Raw genomic sequence first — 14702 nt, 5'->3', positions numbered from 1 at the left:
GAGGACAGACAACGTTAGGGCCTTGGGAACTACTCTGAGGGGCTACCGCGAAAACCGAAATTCGCAAATTGCGGGGATCTTTCTCTTTTACTCCAATGAAGGCGTAAATGCCCGCAATTTGCGTACTTCGATTTTCGCGGTTATAGCCTTGCTCTTTTCGCACAGAGACAGACTTTATCGTGGGCGTGGGGGGATTCTTTTTTAATACGCTGGCAATACCGCAACCTAACTGTCACTTCGATATCGTTCGCCCGTCGCCTTCAATTGTTTCTTTGACGTGTCCTATAGGCATTGTTGTTGTAATTTATTTATCAGAATTTTTAACATTTACTCAGTTGTTCCCGACACGCGACTCTTGTTGATCAAACCGCAACACATTACGCCCGTGAAACTGCCTCAGAAATGTGTGTAAAGACTATACTATTGTGTTTACTCCGTTAATGTTTTTCCTTGGACTCGGCGCAATTATTTTTAATTAAAAAAAATCCCGGTAAAAATGTTTACTTTTTAATTGATTTATCGTGGACTATGATTATCGCTATCGCCTAAATACATGTGAGGATTAGTGGTGTATTTTATTAATTATTCAATATGAGACTTTATTTAAAGAAATTCTTCATAGTAGGTCTAGTTTGCTTATTTATTATATCATTAATGTTATTTTATAATGGGAACGAGGGACCTATAGTGAAAACGAGTGTCAAAGTAGAGGATATTGAGACTAGGATAAACAAATTAGAGGAAATGATGGACAATCAACTGACCGAGAGTGGTAAATTGTTGCAAATGGTTGTGGAGCGGATTAGGAAGAAAGAAGAGGGACCCAAGATGGAGAGTGAAGTGAATCTGCGAGCTCCTGACGTAAAGGCTGGGTCTAAAGGTAATTATTGGGCTTTTCCACTTAACTGTGCACCTTTAACTGCCAGAGTCTGATATATAAGACATTACATATCCAGCTCATTTCGCGACAGTCTGATTAATAAGACAAAGATCTGATTTGGTTTTTACAGCACATTTATAACTCCCGTAACTATGCCAACCTTACTCTGCGTGGTACAATTACTGTCGGTGGCGACACGAGCACGCTCGATCAAAAATTGCTGGCGGTTAAAAGGTTAACGGCCTGTTAGCAATTGTTACAATACTGGCGGTCAGTGTCAAATCCCATATATTTTGTCAGGAATGTAACGGTTAGACGTTACTCAAACAAGACTTAAGTTGCGCTTTAAAGTACAAGTTGAATGGAAATGCCCGGGTTTCTAAAGTCTTACAAAGTGTTCAGGTTGGACATGATTATATATCTGCCCATAAATTAACACATTTATTGGCATTAAGTGCTACGGGTTACGCTCGTAGCGTGTAGCCACGTCTTTGCTTGTTTTAATAAATAATTACGGTATTATCATGTACAAATTGTACAATGAATTGAAGGGATGTTTACAAAAACAACATAACTGCTTAGAGGGTTGACACTTTTTTAAGAACATTGTTAATCGTTTCAGGTGTCAACCGGTGTAGTCAGTTATGTTGTTTTTGCAAACATCCCTTCAATTAAATATACATTCTGGTATTTCAAACTTTTCAAATCCTTTATAGCAGCATTTTCCAAACTATGGCTAGCGACCCATTGGTGTACGTACGTCGACGTCAAAGATATGTCTACATTTTTCGCCTTATTACAAAGGCATAAGGTGCAAAAGTGGAAACATATCTTTGACGTCGACTGCACATGCCAGATGTGAACAGCTCAAGACTATTGAATGAAAAGTTCAATTTAATTTGAACCTTAAATCCAAGTGCTAAGGCTGACATTCTCAAGACACATATGTGGTTGATAAATCGTTTTCGTTTCATTCATACTTATCATTAATTTGTTGCTTCAATCCAAATGGGAAATACCATCCTGTTATTGCCAACATGCTTATCATTTAGCACTTCCCAAATCTTGTGCAATCTGAGGATTTCCAAGCGGCGTAGCCAAGGTGCCGATCGCTTGCGGTTTGCCATCGAATCATTTTGTGTCTCTCTATCACTCTTCCCTATAGTGTGACAGTGACAGCACAGAATAAATAATAGTACTACCGTACAGAAAGGAATCATGCTGTCCCTTTCTAATATGGCACTATCCCTTTCGGCTATTTAGAGTTGTCAAAATTCAAGTGATTATCTTATCTGTGGTCGTGCACGCGAAAGGAAGTCAAGTGGTGCCAACCCTAATAATTGCTCGGAGCAATACTGACTACTGTAGGGCTACCGCCAATACCGAAAATCGTCAATTGCGGGGATTTTTCTCTGTCACTCTAATTACGCTTTCATTGGAGTAAAAGAGAAAGATCCCCGCAATTTGCGAATTTCGGTTTTCGCGGTAGCCACTCTGAGCCGAACGGAGCCGAGTTCGACCGAAGTGAGGAGTGTCTCCCCACTGTCATAAGGGCCCCCCCACATCTGGCGTCTTTCGAGCGTCGGCGTCTGTCGGCGTCGGTCCAGCGCTGTGGAAAATGACGTCGCTGCGCAGTTGCGTCGACGCTGCGTCGACGTTGCGTCGACGTCGGCCATAGAATTGTAGACGCGGACGCTCGAAAGACGCCAGATGTGGGGGGGCCCTAAGTGAGAAATACCTCTGGCACCGTCGACTGCTAACAAATCACGCGTCATGTTACGTAATTGCTATACATATCGTGTTTGTCGTTTATAATGGGTGTATTTGTGCAACGGTCAACAATGGTCCATAGTGACCGTATCGTCACATTCGACTACACATTCCTATGCCGTATTGCAACGTAGTAAGGTCCGCATTAGGTCTAACGATGTTGTTGTCAATGGCTTACCGTTTGATACTGTTATGTTGATATTTTCTTTCAAGCTTGACTGGTTAGCGATTGACCCGAGTGTATTTGATACTCGTGCAATGCAGAATGGCGATGGGCCCAGGCTTCCTCACTTAGCCCTAACGGCTCCTCTACCAGGCTCTCTATCCAGGATCTCCTCTTTTGAAGTCGGTTATAATACAATAAGTACCTACTGAGTTACTAACTTACTACCGCATAACCGCACATATAGCTAACCCTCCCACTTTTCAAATCTGTTTACGTTACTTGATATGATACCGACACAGGCTAATTCGTTTAGTTATTCGATCTGTTTCCGATATGGTCGAAATGAAATTCATGGCAAAAACTTATTTAGAGTATGGTTTAGTTGCATTTGCCCCGTAATTGCCATTACCCTGGCTGACTTTAGTTGTTAATTAACACCAATCGATCTTAAACAGCTGGAGCGATAAAAGTGCCAATAATTGTACGTACATACATACATACATACATATAATCACGCCTATTTCCCGGAGGGGTAGGCAGAGACCACGAACGGCAAATACAAATATATGGAAATGAACGGGGGATAATTGTACGTTTGCTTTTTTATTTCCGTGCTATTCAGCTCATTAACAAATTTAATCTATATTGCACAGCGATGATATGTGTGTAGAACAAGCGAAGCCGCGAGCATGTTTGCCATACTTCCATAAAGCCCCCTCCAGACTATGCGCGTGAATCGCGGGCGAAGCCGCGAACGCGAGTGTGGACTGCGAAATCGAGTCCACAGTGTGGAGTCGATTTCGCTGTCTGCGAAAATCGACGCCACACTCGCGTTCGCGGCTTCGCGCCGCGATTCGCGCACGAGTGTGGAGGAGGCTTAACATATTTACACTCTAGAAGCCGCCGGAACTTAAAAACATGCCAAGTAAAACGAAATTTTTATTTGTCAAAATAAAGATTCGAATTAGATTGGAAATGGGAGGCCTTTTTATAGGCCTGGGCGGCTAGAGGCCAGACTAGAATTTAGAGGATCTCTGAATCAGAGATTCTACCTTTTTTTTGAAGTTGTAGTTGAAATGAAGGAAAACATTTATTTTCAGGCAACTATTGGCCCATAGATACCTTAAAACTAGCATACATATTATTACAAAATATATCTTAAAACTAAAAACACAATTATGGCTGCGATGCAGTTCGCAACCCCGCAGTGTCAGGGAGCCGGCCGCGGAGCCGCCGGAACTTGACACCCTTCGGCCAAAACTCCTCCTTGGTGAAGGTCGCTAGATGTTCAGTCGGAAAGCTCAGCACAAAAGAATTAAAATTCACACTGTGTGGACATTCCAACTTCACGACCCTCAGGATGAATCCGGACTTGGCTCGTACATACTTTACGATCTCCTCGACCTTCGTAAGGGGTCATCCATTAATTACGTCACACGAATTTCTAGGTTTTTTGACCCCCCCCCCCCCCTAGTGTGACGTCACATTTTTTCTACGAAATCGCCAAATCGAATGAAGTAAGTACCTAAGTATTATTAATATTTTATCAAAATATTTTTGACGATATAAATATTAGTAATTTTATAACCCAAAACTGCTTAGGAAAAAAATTAAACGAATAAAAACGATTATCGTTTTAAAAACTTGTTATTTAAATGTACAGCGAATAAAATAATTTAATTTAATTTTCGGTTACTGATGAAGTTAAAGTGACGTCGCAAAGTTTGTGTCTCCCCCCTCCCCCGTGTCACAATATGTCACATTTTCCTGACCCCCTCCCTCCCCCTAAACGTGTGATGTAATTAATGGATGACCCCTAAGGTAGTATAATCTGGACACATACAGCAGCGTCGTCGGTGTATGCCTATTAAGTATTAACGCCATGCGTGATATGACGAACCTCGATTATGGTTTATTTTATGGTGATAACTGTGATACGCGAGCCGTGCGGGCACCGTTGTTATCTTATTGATATTGATTTCATAATTGCTTTAGTTTAGCACGCGTCGGCAAATACATCGCAACGGCTATTGTGCTCAAATATAGGTGAACCCGCTACAAATCTTTCATGAGCCGTGGCGAAATGCCGGGATAACGCGAGGAAGAAGAAGAAGATGTAATTGTTTTTAGGGTTCCGTACCTCAAAAGGAAAAAACGGAACCCTTATCACTCGTGCGTCTGTCTGTCTGTCTGTTTTTTACGTAAGATAAGTATAAGTCTTTGGGTCACGAATTTACGAGTACATATGTGTGTAGCATGGAGTGACTCACACACACAGCTGACACCACCCACCGCGAATCGATTTAATAAATTAATTGTTCATTTTCCAAATGTAATATGATACCATGTAATCCGATATTGCAAACATAAAATTTAAACGCTGACAAAAGTGACTCTATTAACAGCATATGCGCGAACAACATATGCAGCTTTTTGGCTGCTCATGACCTTCTGGACGTAATCTTCTCCCTTGACGAGCTGAACGTACGCGCACCGGTCGAACCAACGCGCGTGCTGCTCCCATGGGACGTCGTCCTCCTCCCAGTCCTTGAGTCCTCCGTCGCAGTAGAAGCACTTGGTCTTGTCGCTCTGGCCGGTGTAGTAGAAGCCGGCCTCGGCGAGCTCCTCGGGCTTCTGCTTCATGCTCTTGGGCCAATCTTCGAAGGTGCGGAGCCGGGCGGCCTTGTTGTTGTAGCGCGGGTGCGGGTGGGGTTTGGGGAGCACACTGGCGCCGGTGGCGGGCGGCGCGCACATGCCGCACTCGTCCTGGCCTGTAGTCATCTGGTGTTTGCTGTTGGGCACAGGCGGTGTTGGTAGTGGCGGCGGGGCTGGTTGGCTGGCTGGGCTACTATGCGGCGTTTAAACTGGGCTAGCTGGCTGGCTGGGCGGCTGGGTGGCTGGCCGGCTGGCGGTGGGCGGCGTCTAAGCCGGGGCTGCCTCGAGCAGCCCGACTGGCAGGGTCGCCATGAAGTGTAAGCCTTCGGCTCGGAGAAGGTGGTTTATGAGTGATACACGCAACGGTTGGATATCAATTGTATTTTATAATTAAATGTGCGGTTTATATAGGAAAGCATTTCCTTTGTTCTTTACACTAGGTCTAAAGTACAAGGTTGAGGAAATGTAACATTATTTTTATGTTTGCAATATCGGATTACATGGTATCATATTACATTTGGAAAATGAACAATTAATTTATTAAATCGATTCGCGGTGGGTGGTGTCAGCTGTGTGTGTGAGTCACTCCATGCTACATGTGTACCAAATTTCAACATAATTGGTCCAGGACTTTTGGAAAAAATGGGCTGTGCTACTTGATACCAGATGTCACAAGTGTCGCTACTGACGAAAAATGTACTACTAAAACAATGTACAACTAATATTAAAAGCAGGAGTTTCAAATAGACTTCCAGTTGATCCGATTATAATATTAGCTGTAAATTGTTGAGTATTAGAGTTTTTGTTCGCCGCGACATCTATTGTCAACTAGCAGTATTGATAAATTACGCTTCTTGACGCTAGATGTCGAATACGAAATAACTAAAATAAATAAATAAAATAAGCCTTTATTGCTGTGTAACACAATAATAATATAAGTATCCACTTTATTTCTTTTATACTATACTATACAGGGTGAAATTTAATTCACTGGCCAAATTGAAACAACCGAAAGAACTCGAAAAAATATTAAACACGTGTTTTTTCTTTTAATACCGCTCAGTACATTTTTTTCGAAATAACTCATCATCCAGTTGTCCTAAAAACCTCGTACGTTATGGTGAACCGACAACTACCCACTACACCCGCTTCTCTCTTATCAGTTAAGGTCATTGACACCCCGCCCCTCCCGCTGTTTGTAATTGCGTCACCAATTATGAACCCTATTGCAGCAAGATTACCTACAGAAGTTGCTAATTTTTCCTTTCATATTAACGGGCTTAGAACCGTCAAAATGCAAAGGCAACCCATTTTTAATCTAAAATGTTATTTCTGTGACTAATGATTATTAACAAAACGTCCGTGGCTTAAAAACAATGAGTAAAAACTAGGTCAGGAATCTTTGCATTCAGGCTTATTTAAAAAATTGAATCAACTTACGTACATTTGATTAAAAATCGACGCAATTAACGAAAGTCCCACGAGATGGTACTCTTGGATTCAATCCTTGTCTGCGAAGGCATGGAACGGATTCCATTTCGTATAATCTTTGTGCACCACGTAAACACTCACCACTTAATAAATAACACCGTACCACTTCGTAATATTCCCGGTTCGAAAACATTTTTTTTAACCTTAGTACGCGCGCGATTATTATTTTAAGGTTGGCGAGTGACGAGTGACTAATCATTTATGCTTACCGTTATGTTTACCGCTAGCGCGGAATGGTTTAGTTTAGACTACCCTCGAAATTGATAAACCTGCCTACCATCGCCAACACTAACTGGGTGGACCCTATTGCAACGATTATAAGGTTTAGTGAAGGTCAGATAAGGGTTTTGCTGATGTTGTTCTTAAAACCTACTATTAGGTTTGTTTACATTTGTGGTAATAGGGTGACCACGACTCGTGGAAAATATTTAAAAATTGAAAAATGAAAATTAAAAAAAAGTGTACTCTTTTTTTTCGCTAAATAGATTCCTTAAGTGTAACCTAGTGCCGGGAATGAATATGGCCTGTGATTTAAATTTCACCCTGTATATATATCTATATTTTATAACGAAGTGAATCGGCAACCGGTTTTCGTCACTTCCTTTTTACAGCTTGTCTTTCGACATAGACCTCTAAACCTTTACATTTTATTCGTCTTTTGCAGTTCGTCTCCATGTTGGGCCAGCTATTTTTCTTATGGCTCCTCTACACGATGGCCCAACGCCAGCTACTCCAAGGAACGCATTTATGCGTTAGAGGGAGCAAGTGATATTGCTATATTATTCTACCACATGGCTGCGTCCCTATCGTGTAGAGGAGCCATTATGTCGTCTTCCCGACATTTAAATTGTCCTCCTTTGTTTCTTATCCCGTCTCTCGGGCAACATTCCGTTATTAATCTTGTCCACTTTTGTGTTCTTTCCCTTCCTTAACATATGCCCTGTCCATCTCCATTTTAATCGTTTGCAAACAGATTGAATGTTTTTGAATTTAGTTTTATTCTTTATAATTTGTAGACTTTATCTGCGTTTTACTCCTAGAACACTTCTTTCCTTTCCATTTGGCCCACTTTTATTTTGTTTATTTGTTGTTCGGTCAGGTTTCAAACAACATAGGTCGCTGGTTCATATCCGGCTCGAAGGACCAATGTTCAGCGGTGAGGTGGATTGTGCTGGTTCAGTTGAGGCGAAGACAAGTAAAACGGTCTTGTATAGTCACAATAATTGTATTAAAGATATAAGCACGAGTTACATATTTAGGTAGATAGTAAAAGTGAAGTATAAATTATTCACGTTCCCATGGCAATATAATTCAAGGATAGAACAATCAATACCATAGATTACTATAAAAAGGAATTACTCTTCTGTTGGACTTGCCAACACCCATGTCTGGCATGAAATAACTATGGAGTTATTACTCTTTCTTTTACTGCTGCTGCTTTAAAATCGGGCGCTGTCACTGTCAATATCTTTGATAAAATTGATGCATAGGAGTATGACGTTGTAATCGCGGCAGTGATGCGTTGGTGAACGTCACTCATTTTAAACAATAGATTCTCGCCAAAATTATGCCGATCATAGTGATTATCTTTGTTAATCAATAATAGAGACTGACATCAGTTTGAAAATGTTTTATTGGTTGTTTGATTCAGTTAGGTTTTCATCGTCCTCACTGCACTTTAGTGATTCCAAAGGCTCCGTGTACCCTTGCTTCCTTAGCGACTGAATTACTTGCTTATTCAAATCCACGTCAGCCCTGTAGTGTTCGTCACAAGCCGCCATCTTCTTTATAACACCATTAACAACCGTCATCTCTCCTGCTCCAGCGACTGGGCTTCCCGCATAAAAGCTAGACGTGTGGATCAGCTGATTTAAATGCACGTTGGACAGTAAAATTCTACCATCAGGACTCATTGCGAATAACGCTGAAGGACCTGAGTGCCCTTCGTTCGCCAACCTCGTGTCCACAAGGAAACCTTGGGAGTTGTACAACCTTCCGTTTCTTACGTGCACTTCAAACATGTTACGCTCATGGGTTTCGAAATAAAAAATGAATGGAGGGCATTTGTAATTACTCTGCCATGAACAAGTTTTCTGTTCATCTTTGTATCTACACTGCATGTGATAGGTCTCATAAGCAATCGCTATACTTGAAAGTTTCTCATGCCGAGCGAAGAGAACGCAGCTGGTATTGTTGGTCCATTTGCATGTATATACACCTTCTCCATTAACTGCATACAACTGGTCATTGAATGATACCATGTCTTTAGGAGAATCTACACCTGAAGGTACACCCCGGCAACTATCAATAGTAGTATCAGCATTTAGGGAACAGTTCCACAAATTACCATCTACTGTTAACGCGTAAATACTGTTTGCCATATTTGCTGAGCCATATACACTTGAACTCATATCGTACATTTTAGTGCAACTATTATCCGCTTTCAATGAGCAACGTAAAACTTTTCCGTCTTGCTGTCCGACGAATATATATTTTCCAAAATGGCTGAACGCCCACATATAACTGTCTTTCATTGTCTGTACTATTTGGCAGCTATCTGGTTGATTTAATTCGCATCGTAAAATACCAGAGGGACTATATTGAGAAGCATATAGATACCTCCCTTCTGCCGACAAGGATAATGTCTCGGAGCTGCCTTGATAAAAATTAATGCATGCTTTCTCATAAAGATCGCATCTTAGAATTAAACCAGAATATAAACTCGCATAGAGGTACTCTCCAAAAACGAGCAATGCATGAACTTGAGTACTCGCCTCATGGAAAACTTCACACTCATTTGGTTGTGCCAGAAGACATCTTAGAATCTGTCCAGTTTCTTTGCCAATGAACATCACTGCAGGCGTCGCGTAAATTGGGTCACGCGTCCTAAGATCTTCCGTTTTTATTATCTTGGTAAAAATAGTTGATGCGTTGAAGTACGAAGCAGCAGCTCCCAGGTCTTCGCTTGTTGGATTGTAGTCTTCAGGAACTGCTGCGGCAGCTGACGCCGCCGCGAGAGAACACACCAACAATAATAACTTCATGTCGGACCAAAGCTCGAATGCAAACTGAATGACTCTCCAGTGCTATCTTGTTTGCATAAAAGAGATAAGGCCAGTGGCGAGAATACAGGTGAAAGGTCATGACAGATACGAGTATACAGGGTGATTCAGGAGACGTGAGCAGGAGTAACACTGCGCATTTCGTAAATTATAAGCAACTGTTTCGTATCAGTATTAGTGAGTGAGTTCCTGGCATCGGCGAGTGGGGTTGTGGAACTGGTTACTCAAATTTTGGGTTCAGATGGTAATAGGGTAGCCATACCGTACTCTGCCGATGCGTTGGAGGCCTGGATGGCTCTCAATCCGGGTAAGTCAGTGCCTGAGAGGCTGGAATCTCAACGGTCGTGGGACGATGTTGGGGTGAAGCGGGTGTTTGAGGGCCTGTTAGAGCGGTCTTCAGGATAGTAGAAGAGCCGGCCGCAAATTTTCTAACCGACTTGATACCACGATGAAATACACAATGGGAAACCATAAAAGTGATGCTAAGTCCGAATTCGATAGTCTGCCATGGCGGAACTTGCCGAAAGTACGAAAAAGAAGGCCACTTCCGGTGCGAAAAAAGGGGGCTGATTTAACCCATCTGATACCGAAATAATAATTATGGCAGCAGTTAGAAATTTACATGTAGACACATAAAAGCGAAGGTTGCCAGTATTTTTTTAGCCGGAAGTGCTTGGCAGACGCTCTCAAAGGTGGCCAACGGGACCCCTAATTTAACCCATCTGATACCACCATGAAACCAATTCCAGTCGGTAGGTATGAACCCTCATGTCAGGAATATATAAGTCTGCCAAGGCTATTCCTGCCGAAACACCTTGGCAGACGAGATTATGTAAGCAAGGTCGGCATCGGTTACCCTACACTAACCCATCTGATACCATCATGAAACCAATTCCAGTCGGTAGGTACGAACCCCCATTTTAGGAATATATAAGTCTGCCAAGGTTTTTCCTGCCGAAACACCTTGGCAGACGAGATTATAAGCAAGATGACCATCGGTTACCGTACACTAACCCATCTGATACCGCCATGAAACCAATTCCAGTCGGTAGGTATGAACCCTCATTTCAGGAATATATAAGTCTGCCAAGGCTTTTCCTGCCGTAACACCGTGGCAGACGAGATTATGTAAGCAAGGTCGGCATCGGTTACCCTACACTAACCCATCTGATACCACCATGAAACCAATTCCAGTCGGTAGGTATGAACCCCCATTTTAGAAATATATAAGTCTGCCAAGGTTTCTCCTGCCGAAACACCTTGGCAGACGAGATTATAAGCAATATGACCATCGGTTACCGTACACTAACCCATCTGATACCACCATGAAACCAATTCTAGTCGGTAGGTATGAACCCTCATTTCAGGAATTTATAAGTCTGCCAAGGCCTTTCCTGCCGAAACACCTTGATATACGAGATTATGTAAGCAGCATCCGCATCCGAGGGATCCGTATTTTGGAATTATACAGATTACGGACATTATTAATAGCTGTAGGCTTATTTATTACTTTTTGATTATACATATTTGTATATTATTATGTTATTAATAAAATATATTTATAATTTATTAAACCTAAACTTAATATATTGGGAATTCATTACCTGCTTACGGCAGTAGTAGGGATTAGTGGGTGAGTTCTGGCTCACTGAGCCAGGCCAACAGTCCCTCCCCCTTTTTTCCCTCGTTGAGGCCCTGCAACCTTGCCTTGAACCCAAACTAATGTCATTGTAGCTCGAATCTAACCTAATATATTTTTATTGCTTTTAAAATATTTCAATTATCTACTTTTGCAAAGTTAAATGTTGTAATCTCTATTTCGCAAAATGGAATTTTAATGTGACTTTAATGTATGTGCAGTCTACTTAGTAATTGGGTTTAAAGATATAAAAACACACATTTTATTTCCTATCCTAAGTATCCTATCCTAAGTTTATTCAAATAATATTCTGAACATATATAGTAACATCATTACTTATTCTGTGTACAGTGGAGAAAACGAATGAAATCATGCAATTTGATTTTGCTATTTTTAAATAAAGAGTAACCAAACAGTATTTTCCACAGTTGTTGGAAATGATACCATCTGTTACAATTTCTCTTCATGAACATTTTATGATACCTAACCTTCCAGTTTTCGCCCGAATTAATCAAAAAATTCACCAACACCATTTACACCAACCAAATAGAAAACGGGTCCGTGTCCGAATTCGCGATCTCGAGTCCGGGTCCGCGTCCGGGTCCAGGTTCAGGTAGAAGTCGAATTCAAAATCTTGCTTGTTTTGCCAGTGGGGTAACTTGCTTAACAATCAATTAGAAAAAGACAAGTCGTCGAGGAGTTCCGTTCTGATCACCATCAGCAATACCACTTCATCAAATGCCACTGTTCTTAATGTAAATCCTTGTTTGCCTGATGAAAATACAAAAGTCACTATACAATGCCATTCAGATTTGTAGAGTTCCCTCGATTCCTTATGTATCCCATCATTAGAACTTGAGCTCGACGAAAATGTGACTTAAAAACCTAACGTGCTTAACAAACATAACGAAGAGGACAAATCCCCAAACATGAGCTATGCGTCGTTGAAGAGTTCCATTCTGATCATCATCAGCAGTTTCACTTCATCAAATGTCACAATTTTGAATGTAAATGCTTGGTTTGTTTATAAAAACACCAGTATCACTATATGTTAGGGTGGTTCAAAAAACATTTTTTTTCCTAAGGGGCACCCCCTTATTTAGTTACACTTATTATGTTGATAAAATACACCAAGTTTCGTAATTTATCTCAACTACAAGGGGGTGCTTCACCACGTTGAAATTTTGTATGTTGTTTGAAACCCAAAAAAAAGAGTATTATTCAGAATTTTATTTAAATATCTGGTTTCACACTATTTGCACATGTGATGTATAAGTTTTGAAGTAGGTAGAAAAACATTTTCTTTCAAAATAATACCTTTTAAATCACACTTTCAAATAATGTGAAAACTACTACTTACATAAAAATCTAAAATATAGTAACTTATTTGTTTTGGATTTCATACAATTTGAAAATTTCTAAGTGTTTGAGCACCCCCTTGTAGTTAAGATAAGATTACAAACTTGGTGTATTTTGTCAACATAATAAGTGTAACAAAATAAGGGGGTGCCGCTTCTTCTAGCTAGAGTTTGAATTTTTCCCATACAAACGTGAACCACCCTACTACTATATGTATAATAATAAATAAATAAATATGAAAAGAGTGACAAGATTGGAAGAGTGCCCTCGATTCCTCCTTAATCTCACCCTCAGAACTGGGTTTTGACAAAGACGGAACCAATCTGTATGTATATACATACTTACAAGTTACAACTCAACTAAAAAAAGAATTTTCAAAATCGATCCCGAAATGACGGAGATAACAAACATTAAAAAAAAACCGAATTAATACCTCCTTTGTACGGTTTCGTAGTCAAATGGCAAAAAACGGAACTCTTATAGATTCGTCATGTCTGTCTGTCTGTGTGTCTGTCCGTCCGTATGTCACAGCCACTTTTTTCCGAAACTATAAGAACTGATTAAACTTGTATTCTGTGAACCGCATTAAGATTTTAACACAAAAATAGAAAATAAATACAATAAATTTACTTCCATTCCATACTTAGAACTGAAACTTAAAATTTCTTTTTCATTAAACCCATACGTGTGGGGTATCTATGGATAGGTCTTCAAAAATTATATTGAGGTTTCTAATATATAGTGCGTCAAGCAAATCTTGTCAGTAGCAATGTAAAGCAAACTAAAGTAGGGCAACACTCAAAGAGTAGTATTGCGCTAAGAAAAGCAGCAATGTACAATGTACATCGAACCAAAACTTTTTTTTCCGCTGATCGCGCCTTGTCACGTACGTCAATTCAAATTGTCACTCGCGGATTCTCTATTGAAAATGTTTGAAATTGTTATTAATACGTATGGACGGACAATTTAAAAGCGGTGTGTGATGTTGATAAAAATGATTAACTAATTTGAAGATCTGAAAATAAAATTGTAAGTGGACTATGCCGTTGAACAAGAATGTATGAATAAAATCATTGCTTCAGCATTTTCATATTTTATTAGATTTCTCAGTTGGCACTGTAGGCACTATAGGCACCCTTAGCTTTAATTAAGCACAGTCTTATTTAATATATTGGTATTTAATGGTGACACAGCAGAAATATCTCTTGAAATAGAATCGATTCGGAATGTAAACATTGTAAACCATTTGTAAACAAACAAGATGATGACTGTCATTCGCAATCCACATTCCACAGATAAAACACAGATGACACGCGATTTTCGAATTATTCGAACACAGTGTTGCTAACCCGCGATTTTTCAAATTTGCCGCCGTTTGCTACTGACAAGATTTTCTTGACCCAGTATAATTGTTTTCTAAACTGAATAGTTTGCGCGAGAGACACTTCCAAAGTGGTAAATTGTGTGCACCCCCCCCCCTTTAATTTCTAAAATAAGAGAATGACAAAACTAATAAATATATATGATGTACATTATCATGCAAACTTCCACCGAAAATTGGTTTGAACGAGATCTAAACTAGCCTCTAGACTGCTTGAGTCTCTTCAGCGATGCAATATTGACTACCGGTACATCGAAGTGTTGAAGTGTTTGTATAGTTACGCCACCATGTCGGTCCGA

The 14702-nt window shown here is 40.4% G+C and overlaps 1 protein-coding gene across 1 annotated transcript in view; it reads left to right on the top strand.

Annotated features, from left to right (window-relative positions):
• Positions 1 to 189: 189 nt before the first annotated feature.
• Positions 190 to 14702, top strand: part of LOC134677154 (alpha-1,3-mannosyl-glycoprotein 2-beta-N-acetylglucosaminyltransferase-like) — a 37035-nt gene continuing 22522 nt past the window's right edge. The window contains exon 1 of the mRNA XM_063535613.1: positions 190 to 880. Within this exon, the coding sequence (XP_063391683.1) occupies positions 592 to 880 (289 nt within the window). The 5' untranslated portion in view covers positions 190 to 591. The remainder of the gene's footprint in view (positions 881 to 14702) is intronic.

This window comes from Cydia fagiglandana, chromosome 25 (genome assembly GCF_963556715.1).
Source record: "Cydia fagiglandana chromosome 25, ilCydFagi1.1, whole genome shotgun sequence".
Classification (NCBI taxonomy): Eukaryota; Metazoa; Arthropoda; class Insecta; order Lepidoptera; family Tortricidae; genus Cydia; species Cydia fagiglandana.
Note: the sequence above shows the minus strand (reverse complement) of the source record. Positions and strands in the feature narration are given on the sequence as shown.